Source organism: Gymnoscopelus braueri, assembly GCF_963280865.1.
Source record: "Gymnoscopelus braueri genome assembly, chromosome: 22".
In the NCBI taxonomy this organism is placed as follows: Eukaryota; Metazoa; Chordata; class Actinopteri; order Myctophiformes; family Myctophidae; genus Gymnoscopelus; species Gymnoscopelus braueri.
Genome location: NC_137624.1, coordinates 22,217,659 through 22,233,544, shown reverse-complemented (window position 1 = coordinate 22,233,544; position 15,886 = coordinate 22,217,659). Strand labels below are relative to the sequence as shown.

Genomic DNA, 15,886 nt, shown 5'->3' with positions numbered 1-15,886 from the left:
TGTTGTCTCGTGATATTTCCCTTAATCATTAATTTGTGTTTATGGTGAGTAATAACTTATAAGCATAGACTAAGAGCAGAGACATACAAGACTTTGTGTCAATTCTGGTGGAAAAACTATACCAACAGATTAATATCATGGGTAAACTAGTTATCCAGTTAGTTATTTTATGTTGAAACATTTGACTAATCAATCAATCAAAAATTATAGTCTTGGAGGCAATAGATTATTTAGTCACGTGTGTAAGTAGACATGGTGCAGTGTGTATCTGTGTGCAATCTTGACAGTCTGTCTGCAGATTGTGTAACTCAAATCATAGTCATGACAAAAGAGTAATTTAAGTCAATCAAGTTCAACCACATCAGAGAAGCAGAAAGGAGATATATGAACAGTTTAAGAGAGGAGATTCAGGGTTGTTGACTTATTAAACAACATTGTTGACCCAAGTCACCAAGTACACTCACACCTGCACCAGTCTCATCCTAGTATAATAAGGGAAACATGTTTACAGTAAACTATTCTGTCTACCTAGGCTATCTGTAGATTTGACTTGGTTTCATTTTTAAATAAAATCAGCCATTTTTTATTTAAACAGAAAAAATACATTTGGATTCCAATGATGAAACTGTTTATAATTTGAAGGCACTACTATGGGTATAGTATTGGTAACATGTTATTCATTATTAATGGTGGTTTAAGTGATTTTTTTTGTAAAACCAAAACGTTTTTGTTACAAAGGTTAAAGCTCTATATTCTGATTGTAATCATTGCTAGTCCCCAAAGAGATGGGGAGACCATTGTTACTGAACAATTCTATGTTTTTTGTTTTAGTAAATTAAAGGTGGTATAAGTTATATCACCTTTTATTTACTAAAAAAAACACATGAAATATAAAACGGAAACTATATTGGAAATAATGTTTGAATTTTCGTTTTATTTCCTTTTATTTGAGCCATAATGTCATTTTGTGCCACTAGATGGCAGTACAGGACAGAGGTGAGACTGGCACCGGTGTTTGTTTAGCGCTGCTGCTCCCACATACTTGCTGACAACAGGGATTCAGTCCATTCAAGGTGTGTGTCTGTCAGCTGACAGCTGTGTGATGCTAGCAGGTTAGCTCCTTTACTTAGCTAACAGCTCGCTAAGCGTCATTTATTTAGCATCGTATTCTAAACGGGTTCTTTTCACTTTAACCTCGCAGCGACGGCAACATTAACCTATACGTGATGACAGCAAATATTTGTAGATGACATAAAACTATCCAGCCTACCACTGCTAGCACCAGCTAGTTGCTAGGCAGCAATTCCTCTTAGCGACTTAAAAGTGGAGCACCAAAACATTAGTTATCAAATACCGCTCGGGACGTCTTCATGGAGATGTCACACACCGTCGAGGAAGTGTGTTACTTAAGTACGTTAGATGTGAACTAGCTAATGCTAAATGTGAGTTAAATGGCAAGAATTGAGCAAGGCAATGGACTCCACTCAGCAGAGTCCAGCACAAGTTTGCGAAGCAGCACCACCATGAAGAATGTGACAGCTGATGGGGAAGAAGACAACTCTCTGGGCTCCGACTCGGAACTGAACGGCTCCGCAAACTCTGGAGAAAGACAAACTGACAGATATGGATTCCTCAGGGATGGCCAGCAATGTGCTGCCGACGAGTCGTAAGTGGCATTTCTTGATGTGAACAGTGATGGGAGAAGTACTCACATGTTTTCCTTAAGTAAAAGTATCAATACTGCAATGTAGAAATACTAGCTGTTACAAGTAAACGTTTGGAATTCAAAATGTACTTCGAGTACAAAAGTAAAGGTATTCATTGTGCAGAATGTCCCATTTCACAGGTTTTCAAATGTAATCTTTTGAAAATAGCTGATCTAGCTTGTAGATAATGTCCGAAATGTATATAGGGCTGAAGTGGGTAATATATGTTTTGTATTAATAATCAAATTTCTACAAAGTAACTAAAGTTTTCAAATAATTATAGTGTAGTAAAAGTATAATATTTGCCTCTGAGATATAGTGGAGTTGAAGTAAAATTATTGAAAATTGGAAATACTTAAATACGTAAAGTAAAAATGCCTCAAAATTGTACTTAAGTACAGTACTTGAGTAAATGTGCTTAGTTACTTTACCCCACTGGATATTAATTCACCTGCATAGTGTTGGTGAATCAGATTCAGATTAAATTGTATTGTAAGAACATCAATTATTGTATTTATCAGACAGCTCCCGGTTTCAAGAAAAGGGTAAAGAATAGAAAGAAAGACACTTCAGATAGGTCAGCTAGCCTATCTCGAATATAATGCATGCCATTGCAAAGCAGTGTTATATATACTTGAGGTGCAGGCCAGGGTTAAAATAGCAATACAATGAAGCAGTTAAAATAGCACCAGATATGGAATCAGTCTGTTGTACATGGTTAAAATTGCAATAATATGAGGCAGACAGAATGGACTGAATTGGCAATTGGCACGATCTGAACAGAAAACCACAGAGAAGTGAAGAATTTTGTATTAACATAGAGTTAATAATAACCGAGTGAGCACTGCACTCACTAACAAACGCATACTCCATAGGATTGCCAGACCAGATGAACAGGAAACACCCCTCTCTAGTCTACCTGTCAGTTATTTAACTTCATCCCCTGTCACTTCCTTTTGATTTAGTAAGCCACAGGGAATGGCTGACTGATACTGAGTTTGGATGTTGATTGGTACTTGGTAATGAATAAAAAAATTATTCAAGTAAATAGGGCTATTTCTGTAGTGCGAGGTGGTTTGATGTACAAGTGCATCCCCAGCCATGGTGGGCAAGTACATCCCCTGACGGCTGACGCTAGTATGTCGCAGGGACTTACCCCCAATCCAACACTTGATGCTGAGTGGCAAGCAGGGAGGCATGGGGTCTCGTTTTTATAGTCTTTGGTATGACCTGGCCAGGGGATTGAATCCCAACCCCCCAATCTCAGGGCGGACACTCTTAACTACAAGGCCACTGAGCTGGTAAAAATGTTATGCAAGTCACCTGAATCAGTTTTGTAGAGGAAATACTGTAAATCAAATGAGAAGTTATTTGGTAATTGCTTGATGCATTCAAGCTTTTTTCTCTCTAATATGACTGATGACGAGCTTAGCCTGAATAGTGGTATTACCAGACCACCTGAGCTAGCCTAATTCTTAATTCTGTTTTGTTTGTTAGCGTTTTTCCACATTTTCACCTCAATGTCAATTCCCAGATCAACCACAATTTGTATAATCAATAACTTGTCCCTTCAATACTATTTTAAAATCACATTACATCTGTAATGGCCTGTAATGTATCAGACTAACATATCAGCAAAGATGTTTGCTGTGTAGGGTATTTGCATAGCTTTTGAGCTTAGGAGCGATAGTGATCTATCTCTGAGTTCTGCTTTATCGCATTGTTGTACAGTATGTAAAATATGTAAAATATGTTAAATGTATGCGAGTCTACTTATTTAGGCTCGGACAAACTCTTCAGTTAGTGATGTGAGATGAGAATTTCTACAACATTATGCAAATTCTACTTTATGAAAAGTAGGGAGACCTGGCCCATGTTGTGCCATGGATCTTTTCCTTGTGTTGATGATAAACCTCTTGCTAAATATAATCAGTCATGTAGGATAAAAACATATAATTCTTAATGCTGTCTTAGTATTTTTTATAACATCATAATGTAGGACTCTAGTGAGATATTAGAGAATGTCATGTACGAGGCTGTAGAGAAAATAACTAGAGGAAAGTTCTCTCTCAACTTCCTGTTTTCCATGTACTTCACTGGCAGTGGCAAGTGTTCCACTGTTTTGTCTGAGGACAGATTTCCTGTGTGGAAGAGATCAGGCACTGTCCCACCCCCTCCCATGACAGGCCTCTCCCATCATGAATACCAGGAAGTGATGAAAAGTGTGCATGCCACACCTTAGGGCTATTCTTCATTCATTGTTACTATTGTGTTTATGTATGTGTGGTTTGCACGGCAGCATGCACCTATTACAGCATCCTCATTTGGCTTATTTGTATTCCTGAGATATATCTGTGCCCACTTGGTTGTAATCTGATCCTCTTCTACACAAATCCAGCTTATGGTAATCAGCGTGCATGCACAGCCTCTAACACTTGTAAGTTGACATAATTTCATATAGCTTCCCCTTATGCACAAGTCAAAAACAACTTGAATTCACAAATCTTAATGTACATTATGTTGTGTGGCTGAATGCATCATTAGGCCTATCCAAAGTGTATATGCTCGTCTTTGCCTTCCATCAACAACCTTCTTTGAACTTACATATCAGGGAAATTATCATTCTAACTAAAGCACGACTTCGGTCTCTCTGGTTGATGGAGAAAAATCTTGTTATATTGGCTATTTTCGATTAGGATAATTGCCTTTCTTCTTTGGCCCATAAATCTTCCTTGCATTAGTATCGTTTCCATCTGGGTTCACGAACTCGAAATTGAAATTGCAAACCGTTAACACTAATTTGTTTGTTTTTGCTGGCCCTAATACCTGTCTTCCTGTCTCCAAAGTGCTGGAGACATCCCCCCTGAGGTGTTGAGACAGCGGGAGGCAAAATGGCTAGAGATGCTCAGCAGCTGGGACAAGTGGATGGCCAAAAAACACAAGAAGGTATGCCTTGATTGCCGTTTGATTTTACCAAAGAGACTGCGTAACATGTGTTTTCCCTTTCTCATCTAATGTGTTCAAATTTAAACAGATTTTACTGACATGAATGTATTATAAAGTAGGACTTGTAGCCTGATCATAATAAACTAAATCAGGTTGACTGAGAATTGACTGAAATGTACTACTGAATGTACTCATCATGAATGGAGCATATGCAGACACTGGTCCTTGTGCTTTAACTCAGGGGATGAGAAATACCACCTCCCACCCAACCCCAACACCCAGAGTATAAAATAAGAAAAATGTCTGCTTTGTGGATATCGTCAACTAAAAGGATAAATAGTTTTTTCTCTGTTAGCACTTATATTCTGCAAATATGTTTCATTAGCATTTTTCACATTCCATCCCTTATTATCTATTCTGGCTTGAAGCTGGTTCTGCTCCTTGCCTCCTTCACGTCACTGTGGAATGCCAGCAAATGCATACTGGTACACACACCATGTCTAATTTATCTGAACACTTAAAAATAAGTAACATTAGCAAATAGTCAATGTATTCTTTCAAGTTATCCTGTTGCCTAGTTTCTTCACTCCATATATTTCTGTAGTGATAACAATGTGGTTTTCTTTAAATTTTCAGGTGAAACTGCGCTGTCAAAAGGGAATCCCACCCTCGTTACGGGGGCGGGCATGGCTCTACCTGTCTGGGGGGAAGGTGAAAAAGGAGCAGAACCTGGGCAAGTTTCAGGTCAGCCATACTTTCATTGTTAAATTCACTGATTATGTAAGACAACTCTCAAGTTTCCTGACAATAAAAGATTCACGGTTTATTGTACCTTGGCAAAACATTCCTTGTATAGAGAAAACAACAACAACCTCCACAAAACAGATTTGGATCTGATATCTTTGTAATGAACTGAATAATATTTGCTTACAACAAGTCTCTCTGGTGATCTACAGGCAATAAGGAAAATTCAGTCTTGGAAAGAAAATAAATACATTCATACAATTTCATCGTACTAGACAAGTAAAATGGGGAACAACATGGGTACTGTAAAAGGAACCTGTTACTGGTTAGGTCCAGCTGCTTTTCAGCCAGCTCTTTATGGAGGTCTTGAAGTTAACAATGGAGCTAATTGACTTAAAAGGATCCCTGGCTAATAAGCCATATATGCCTTAATACATTATAATTGCCCTATATGACTAAAACACCTTAAATACTTTATTTATTGTTTAGAACTAGTTAATCCCTGGCTGTGGGGGACTGGTGTAGCGCTGGTGTAGGGCTGGTGTAGCGCCCAGGATCACTTAGGAAATTGGCACCGGGTGAAAAAAATGGGTTACAAAAAATCGCGGGATAAAAATTTAGAAAAAAAGAACTAGTTAATCTTTCACTCAATAGGGACTCCTCCTGGTGAAGTTGATGATGTAATTTGTCCATGTGTGGTCCAGCCATATGGAATGCATGTGCTAATAAAAAGTATTTAAAATATTGCTTTGATGCTCATATTAACCTTAGGAAGTGTTAAGTTGTTTTTTTATTATTTGGTTTTCTAATTTCAGTTATAGAGGGCAATTATAATGTATTAAGGCATAATAAAGCTTATTAGCCAGGGATCCTTTTTAAAGCTAGCAGGTAACCCAAATAATCCAAAATGAAACTATGCTGTGCTGTTAATACTGTGTTTGCATGACTACATTTCAGGATCTGGACAGCCAGCCAGGGGATCCCAAGTGGATAGACGTGATACACAGGGACCTCCATCGACAGTTCCCTTTCCATGAGATGTTTGTGGCGAGAGGAGGCCATGGGTGAGTATAGTCCAAGAGGGAAATAGCAAGAGTCGCATTCTCCGGTTTACTTCCCGTTTCTGCGTGACGTAGGTGGACACCTTTTTAGCAGACAGGAAGCAAGTTGGAGTCCATTGATTCGAAAGGAAGAGTGAACGTGAACACAGCTTTTGAATCATTCTTTAGCTCCATGGTCACTGAACTAAATATTGGACCCAATCGTCACAAGACACACAATATGTACAATATTTTCATAGTAAAATTGTTTTTTTAGAGACCCAAATGAGGGGAAAATCAACTTTGTTATCGACTTTTCTCTATCCTAGCAACACACTCTCGCGAGATTTGGGAAGATATCTGAAGAGTCCATCTGCAGTCTGACGGACGAGACATAGAGGGCTCTGTCTGTCCCTTATGTTATATTGTATTATTATATTAGATTTGAACTCTATGCTCTGTCCCCATAAGATGTTCTAAAAACTGATACTGAGATTCTATATGTGAATGTAGTAGGCCTACGTGAAATCATTATGGACATTTAAAAAATGTAATAAAATGTGTGTTCCAATGCTCAATAATATAATTTTCCATTATTAACTGTCTTGGTTGATGGGAATGGGATTGATTTGGGAATCATGACATTTTGCTAAACATTCATGCTAAACCCATTATATTCTATAGTGGTAAAATATATACCTTATAAATAAAAGGACCTGTTACAATGTTGAGCAAAACAGGAGCACATCTAGCATAAGACTGAATAATACGTGTGAGTTTGTGGTGGGAATTTTATGAGTTTCTTTAAAAGCATCTTTGCCAATAACAGTGCACCTTCAAACATGTAAAGCATTTATTTTCTTTAATGAAGAAAATACACAAATGCACATCCACATGACGTTGGCAGACAGGGAGAGGGGAGGGGGAGGGTGGTGTGATGGTAGGGGGAGATGCAAACCACGCCTACTTAGGAGACCATTTGTAGGATTTGTGTACTGTTGCGGCTGATAATAGTCCCAATGAATAATCAGCCGGCAGGCTAAGCCTGGGAGATTTAAAAACTGTATGACGCGCATTAAAAATGTAAAAACTCAGTACCAAACAAATGCTCAAGTTTAAAAGTATTTACTGTGCTGTGTCACCAAATTATTACAATTTACAAATAAATATGTAATAAATATGTGCGCCAAATAACTTAAACAGTGAGCAATTAACAATACAAAAAATGCGGTCAACAAAAATGTAGCTCTCCCAGCTCACCCCACCTCCAAGATCAAATCATCCTTAGAGTGAGCAGGTGAGAGCCACCACCTTGTAGACACTGAGGCCACCCACAGCGACACTCCCACCTCCTAGGTGCCAATGCGGTGCCTTCATCAATCACATACCAATAACCCACTTTAGTGCACACTTGGCTCCTACATGTACTATTTCACCTCTAGTGGCTCCAATGGAGATTGTGTATCTTCCTATATTAACGATCTTTGGTATAGTGTCAGAATCTAAAAAAGAACTGTCCACAGACTACAGCAGATGGAAATTCCAAAAATATAGGCTACCAGGCAGATTTGACAAGCAAAATATGTATACAACCAAGCTATAACCTATTAGGTTCTCCAAATTATGATTTATTACATATCCGTATGATTAATCAAGTGGAATTTGTTTTGGTTTTATAATTCGTTGGATAAGCAGCCCTTTATAGCCCTTTGTACTGCCAGCTTGTCAGAGTGATTTAAAATGGTGGTGTCTTTTTCTTTGCATATTGTAGGCAGCAAGACTTGTTCCGTGTGCTGAAGGCCTACACTCTGTATCGTCCAGAAGAGGGCTACTGTCAGGCCCAGGCTCCCATTGCTGCTGTGCTTCTGATGCATATGCCAGCAGAGGTACACAGTACACACACACACACACACTTTTTTTTTCACTTTAAAACACTTCTGGGGGCATTTTAACATCTACTCAGGCTTTTGTGTGCACCCAAGACAGTTTCTTGATTCAATATTTAGACATTTCATATTCATTTTATTAGACACGCCATGATAAACTCATTGAAAACACACATCCCTGCTTATGCTGAATATCTTAAATATTGAATCACTGGGGTGCACACAAAAGCCAGAGTAGACATTAAAATGACCCCAAACATGTTTGAAAGTGAAATATCCATTTAATAAGTGGTTAACCTTCTGTTATTGTCGGTTATGTTTCATACTGTTTATTCACATACTGTTCAGCACTTTGGGCAACTCTTGTTTCAAATGTGCTTTATAAATAAAATTGCTTTGCCTTGCCTTTGACTTAAAATACTAAATATTTTCGTTTCATTGTAGGAGGCATTCTGGGGTCTGGTCCAGATCTGTGAGAAGTACCTTCCTGGATATTACAGTGTTGGACTGGTGAGACTGACATCTTGTTAGCTTGAATGAAAAAAGTCTGAATTGTGGCACATTCTCTAGCAGCTAGAGTCTAGTCTAGTTCATCACTTGATGAAAAGTGTGAACTAGAGAAGGTCCTACACAGTTAAGCTGACTCTAAAATTAGATTACATATTCACATTGCTCAGCATGTTAATAATTGTCAGGGATATGTAAACAAATGTTTTGCTCAGTCAGTTCTTTTAAAGTTGGAAAAAATCCAACAAAAACTAAACATAATTTTCAACATGTTGTGTTGGAAATTGAACAACTTACAACTGTTGTCCGTTTGTACCAAATGTAAGGCAATTTTAGTATGTAGACTATGTCTATAATTACTACACAGTAAAATTCTCAATGTTCATTTAACTCTCTGAATACTGAAGATTGTGTATGGACTACTGGCACTCGAGCTGTCAAATGAATCCTGGCATTTAACCACTTAAACTCTATATACTTTGTTAACCGGGATCCCCCAAGGGTCTATACTTGGTCCCTCTACACCAAATCTTTTACCGATTCACAAGCGTTATCAGCTTGTAGATGTGCTATTTTTGCTGTACTGTATGTGTTCACCTATTATGACATGCCCAGAGTAGGGACACCAGGGTTCATGTGGTTAAAGGTCTAGAATGAGACTAAGATCACCTGATTTGACAAGCAAAACACACACAAATGGCATACGTATGTCAGACACCAGCTGATTCCTCCTACAATGTGTTACACAGTCAGTCTTAAGACACTCTCAGTACTGGGTATGTTGCTGCTAGTGTGTCTCTAGCCTGACCATGATATACACTAATTACTTAACAACCATGAGTGGGTGACCAGGCAATGAAGCCTCGATAAAATGTCTATCAGATTAAAGAGAGAGAGAAGATTCTGTTCATTCTTACTTCCCATGGCATAACACACAGAGCGCGTATTAACTGTGATTAAGCAATTATGCAACCGTGTGTGTGTGTGTCTCTCTCTCTCTCGGTCTCTCTGTCTCTCTGTCTCTCTCTCTATCACTCACTCACTCACTCACTCACTCACTCACTCACTCACTCACTCACTCACTCACACACACACACATACTCTCTGCCTGTCTGTCTCACTCAAATACACACACTCATTCTCTCTCTCTCTCACACAAACTCATTCTATCTCTCCATTTCCCTTTCTGTCCATCTCCATGCTGACCCTTGTCATACCCATAGGAAGCTATCCAGCTGGATGGAGAGATCCTCAATGCTCTACTGAAGCGGGTGTCTCCTGTGGGCTACCGCCACCTGAAGAAGCACAAGCTGGAACCCATTCTGTACATGACTGAGTGGTTCATGTGTGCCTTCTCTCGGACTCTGCCGTGGGCCTCAGTTCTGCGTGTTTGGGACATGTTCCTCTGTGAAGGCAAGATGAATGAATTCATTAAAACCACTTTCAACCTGGCATTCCTATTTTTGGCATGTCATTATCGGTGGAAAAAAGCAAACGTGGGCTTGTAGACACCGTGTACGACTAAAATAGGGATTAATGTATTTTTCCATTGGACAGTTGTGCAAATGATCAGTGGCTCATTGCAACAGTGGGATTGGCTCATTACAACAGTGGGTTTGTAGTATATTGCATTATGTTACAGACAAGACAAGACACACACATTAACATGACTGGACAAGACGCAGACATTATGATGCCTAGGGTGAAGGTTTTGTTTGTTCTGGTTGTCTGTAGATATAACAAGTGCTCAAGATCAATGTAATACTCACCCTCCTTTACTTATTTTATTATCGACTCATGATATAACCAATGCCATAAATTATCTAGCCAAATTCACAATCTTTAACATTACAAACTTTTACTTTGGTAGACATTCTGTGCTGCAAACACAGAAGGGTGGGGAGGTGCAGGCGCAAGAGGGCAGAAATCTGAGAAATTAGAAGATGTGGGAAAACATTTCCCTGCAAGGCAATTCAGTACAATGCAGTCACCATCTAAAAGGAAGGGAGAACCACTGTTCTTAATGTATGTTGGCTGATGTTACTGTTCTCAGGTGTGAAGATCATCTTTCGAGTTGGCCTGGTGCTGCTGAAATGCATGCTGGGCTCTCAGGAGAAACTTAAGAGCTGTCAAGGCCTGTATGAGACAATGTCACTGCTGAAGGCGATAGAGCCACGCTACATGCAAGACAATTTCCTAGTGCGGGAGGTAGGTTATATTGACAACAACTCACAAAAAGTATTTTGGATCAGAAATGTAACATACTAATATACAGTAGATATTCTTAGAGTAGCATCATGGTTTATGTTGTGTGGTTGCTCAGCCATCTAATTGAATTCTTGTTTGAATTATGAAATAATATGCCAATAATCTTTTAGCCTCCAACACTTACAAACCGACTTTATTCAGTCTCAAAATACACTGTGTCGTCACCTAGTGGAAAATCAAATACAAACAATGCAGCCTAAAAATGTAACCGTAGCCTAAATATTACCTTTTTTAATTGACAATATTCATTTAAAATCATGAATATGTATTCTCATATTTCAAAGTAAAAACTTGGCCAAGCCACATATAACATCTTAATACATTTTTAAAATTACCCGTTTATCAATACTCTCTCTGTCTTTTCTGCATGTTTTAGATCATCGAGTTGCAGATATCGGAAAGAGACATCGAGAAGGAGCACCTCGCCCAGCTGCGGCAATGGAAAGAAACACGTGGTGATCTAAACTGTAAGTCCCCTCCGAGAATGCACGGTGCCAAGGCGATCATAACTGCCGATCCCCCCAGCCGGCAGGATCTGAGACAGAGGCCCACTATCATAGTGGAGTCTCCGTTAGCATCTAAGAGTGATGTGCAGGGAAGAGAAGAGACAGAGGAAAAGACCATAGGGGAAAATAATACGGAAGCAACCTCTCTACCGCCAGAGATGACCAAACCGTACCTTTCTCCCAGTGACCCCTCACCTCTCCCCAAACACATGCCTATCCAAGGGTCCAATGAGAGTCTGAGTAGTGGAGAGCACGACACCTACCTGTAACAGTGAAGATCGGGATTCCCACCCCTTCCAGTTTAACCGCATTAACCCTGGCATCCCTATTTTGGGCAAGACAAAACATAAAACAAAAAAAAACATGTTTAAAAAATATCCAAAATGTTAAGGTAATTACATAAAAAATACAGAAAATAGCGATCTACAAGCTTACATTGTGTCGCGAGGTGACATGTTGTGAGCTTGTAGATTGTCTATTTTTGCTATTGGTCCTACAACTATAATTAGGGCTTAAGTGGTTAAACGTACTGTATACCAGTCCGTCCGATCAACTGACCTGCACCACACACGCACGTACACACACTCGCTCACACACACAAAAACCACATCTGACAATCATCAAAGTCCTCAGTGTAATTGATACCTTCCATAGCCCTAGCCATACATGCACTCAGTTGGAAGGATATGTAATAAATGCATTGTCCAATGAGCAACTTGGGTTGGGGAGTGGGGACCATGTTGTTTTGCACACAGAGAATGCTTTAGACAGTGGGAGAGTCGGACTAGTCTTTCTTCATATTATTGGAAAATACACTCACTGACTATCACAAATGTTGGTGCAATGATTTGCCTCTAAAATGATTCCTGTGATAATCTTGAATGCTAAATTCTTATTAATGAAATTGATTTAGTTTTAACTGGGATTATTCCTATAGCACTTTTCCTTTGATAGTCTTCCTCTTGACACACAATCACTACATCAGCACAGTAGTTGCATGCTTATCCTAAGTTATTATACTGAATCAAATTGTTCACATTTAAAGGTGGTGTAAAGGATATTTTTACATTAAAATAAGTGTTCAAAAGCTCTATATTCTGATAGCAATCATTGCTGTATCATCCCGTCATCCCGTCTCTCCAGCTCGTAAAAAGAAAGCGCATGTTCTGGTCAGGATACCAATTGTATCCAATTAGGAGAGAGAACTCATACAGGATACAGATTAAACAAGTGAAAATGGAAGTAATGAACCAAAAAAACGTGCAGACTAATTTGGACCTGAACACTATAAGATTGAAGCTGACAAATTATCTTGCGTGGGGTTATCTCTTCTGATCGGATACACTTGCTATCCCTACCTGAAATTGTATTTTCTGTTTATTAAAGGGATGGAGAAACACCTGTTACTGAACAAGCACTACATAGCAATGGTTACTATTGGAATGTATATTTTTAACCTTTTAACAACCTTTTCTATTTTACCAAAGAATATCACTTATACCACCTTTAAAACTCAAAGTCATCCGCGCACAGTTTGATAATATAGGTTGGTTTCTTGGCTGGAATGAAGATGTCTGTGTCTTTTTGTTTGCTGTTGTTGAACACTTGAGGGCACCGTGAAAATGGTTCTCAGCCATTACCAGCAGCAATTTGGAGAGTGTGAAAACTGATATTAGGTGTTGACTCTGACTCCAATGAAGGAAAAAGTTAGCAGGGAAAGTACCAAACCAAAGACGTTTTATTTTATTTTGTAAATTAAATTCTTTTTTTCACTTATTCTTTTTTTTAACATATATTCTGTTCTGAGTAAGGGAGAGGGAAAGCAGAATTAAAATTTATGTTCTGAATGAAGTATGGGAGAATACGTATACAATGCTTAAATGTTTGATTCCCTCGGGCCTCGACCCATCAAAATGCTTGTCCATTTCTTTCTGTGGATGTCCGTGAAAATGAAGTGAGAGAAACTCCACCGAAAGTGCATACTTTGTATCTTTACATTGAACAGTGAGAGAGCGATTTATTTTTTCTTTGAAACCTCAATAACTGCACTCTAAATGAAGTAATGAACCGAACAGTCCTCACTATGCTTATGTTTTGTTTGGTCCACTTAAACCTTATATACTTCGTTATATGTAAATGGCAAAGGCAAACCTACAAGCCCACAACCCAATAATGACAACATGTTGCACGCTTGTAGATCTGTTATTTTCACAGACTATTTTCCTATTGTGAAGAATTGGGAAGCAAGGGTTCATGTGGTTAATTGGGATCAAGTCTACATGTAAAAATCTTTAGATGAAGAACAATATGTTGTAAATGGAAAATGTTGTTCCAACCCCACAACTGCAAATTAAATGTGAGGTGAAAAGTACACAAGCAACATATTGGACACACATTTTCTATGGACACCAATTGGATGAAAATTAAACAAGGATGTATCTTTTGCACTAGATGATCACTATTAGATTTTTCTTGTATATGAATTTTTTACCTTCCCATAATTTGAGGTTTATTTTCATATTGATTGAATGGACAACTTTTGTAGATAAAGAAAAGAAAAAGCCAAATACAGCAATCCTGCACTGTTAAATTATTTGGTTGGACAGCAAAATGTGCTAAATGTCAAAGTGCATGCGAACCGATATTTGTTTTTTCTTCCTTTTTTTTTAACTGTCAGTTATAGCCCATTATAGGAAAATCAATGCTAAACTGTCTCTGTCAATTCCGCAATTTTGTTATCAATCATATGATATATTTACTGTAGACACTAATTGCAAAGAAGTTTGTCTTAAATGTGTTGATTTTAACAGTCTGGAGAAAAGAGGTTTATTTTCATCCGTTCATCCATTTATTTGCCAAATCCTTTAAAGAGTCTAAGATAACAATGAACCTTTTATATCTGCATGTAATACCATTTGTATTTTCAACACTAATTTAGAAGAGATTGCCTGTACATACTGTACATTCATATAGCTGATTTATAAAGTGCAAGTCAACTTTAAACTGAGTGAAGGGGACATAAAACTGTTATCTGGTTAGAAATTTGCTTTGTTTTGACAACTGGGATAGCTGACAAATACAAATCACCATTTGAAGCAATACCCGAAACTCAAATAGCTGTAATGGAACAGCATTGTGGTTATAGTGCCATATAAGTTAGCCATTTCTTGTTAAGAGATTAAGAGTTATACTTATGTTAAGCTTTGGTGTATGCACAATTATCCAACACAAACCAACTGACAATCTAGTATCGACTAACAGAGCAGGTACTAGTAGTTCTCTATGCTGTCATGTAGAGGGTGCCAGTTAGCTTTGTCACAGGATTGGGACACAAATCTTTAACTGTCTTTCAGTGGGTTTTGCATCACAATATGTCCAGTATGAAGCTACACACTGCTCATTACTGAAGAATCTATTGTGGAAGAAACCTGCTTTGTTAACTTGTTCTTCTATGTTCAAATATTTATAGTAGCCTACAACCTCCCTCTCATTTTACAAATTTAATCAGTAAATTACTGTTATTGTATGTACCGAATGTTTTGTACCAAATCACGTTTATATGAATAAAATGTCATACTCTTGATCACAATTAAAATTTGTCCTAATTTCAAACGCCTGACAGACCTGTCTGAATAAGCCCCATTCAATGCATCTAGTGCAATCACTCAAGACCCCCCCTCTCTACACACACACACACACACACACACACACACACACACACACACACACACACACACACACACACACACACACACACACACACACACACACACACACACACACACACACACACACACAGTAGTACACTTCTTGGACACCTGTTTCTCAGAGTCTTTCAGCTCTGTAAGGAATTTGCATCCCAAATTGGGCAAATTCCCACAACACCCGCTCTACCCAAGCGCCAAACTCAACCATTTCCCTTTAAAGCAATAGGACACTTTGGTAGAGGTTTAGGTTGTGTAGGTTACCTTGCCATGATGTATTATCTTCAAAGGTGGGTGAAATAGTTGCTCCATTGATAAGAAATTGATCCTTGCTCCTCATTGGCTTACATTGTATGGTGACTGAAACAGCTCTCAAATTCATCTTTTGTAGCCTACACATAAATGAACGCAATAAATGTATATATTCAAATGTCAACTTCCTGTTGATTTAGCTATTTATATTAGGAAGAACACCCGGACTGGATCTGTGGATCTGAATCTTTAAATAGTAAAATCAACATGAAGTGGACATTTGTTTAAACAAAAAAGCTGGGGTGTTATATATTGGCAGAATCAGCT

The 15,886-nt window shown here is 38.4% G+C and overlaps 1 protein-coding gene across 1 annotated transcript; it reads left to right on the top strand.

Annotated features, from left to right (window-relative positions):
• Positions 1-1,088: 1,088 nt before the first annotated feature.
• LOC308077999 (TBC1 domain family member 10A-like) lies at positions 1,089-15,180 on the top strand. Its single transcript, XM_080419032.1, has 9 exons — positions 1,089-1,666; positions 4,553-4,652; positions 5,289-5,396; positions 6,354-6,460; positions 8,208-8,322; positions 8,767-8,832; positions 10,053-10,242; positions 10,883-11,037; positions 11,474-15,180. Exons 1-9 carry the CDS (start codon positions 1,452-1,454, stop codon positions 11,870-11,872), a joined length of 1,455 nt encoding a protein of 484 aa, XP_080275158.1. The 5' UTR covers positions 1,089-1,451; the 3' UTR covers positions 11,873-15,180.
• The last annotated feature ends 706 nt before the right edge of the window (positions 15,181-15,886 follow it).

What these genes read in the sequence shown, in the direction of transcription:
- LOC308077999 (XM_080419032.1), top strand. Translation starts at nt 1,452, where the DNA reads ATGGCAAGAATTGAGCAAGGCAATGGACTCCACTCAGCAGAGTCCAGC. An exon ending in AGAACCTGGGCAAGTTTCAG is followed by an intron (nt 5,397 to 6,353) that starts GTCAGCCATACT and finishes ACTACATTTCAG; the next exon opens with GATCTGGACAGCCAGCCAGG. An exon ending in ACAATTTCCTAGTGCGGGAG is followed by an intron (nt 11,038 to 11,473) that starts GTAGGTTATATT and finishes TGCATGTTTTAG; the next exon opens with ATCATCGAGTTGCAGATATC.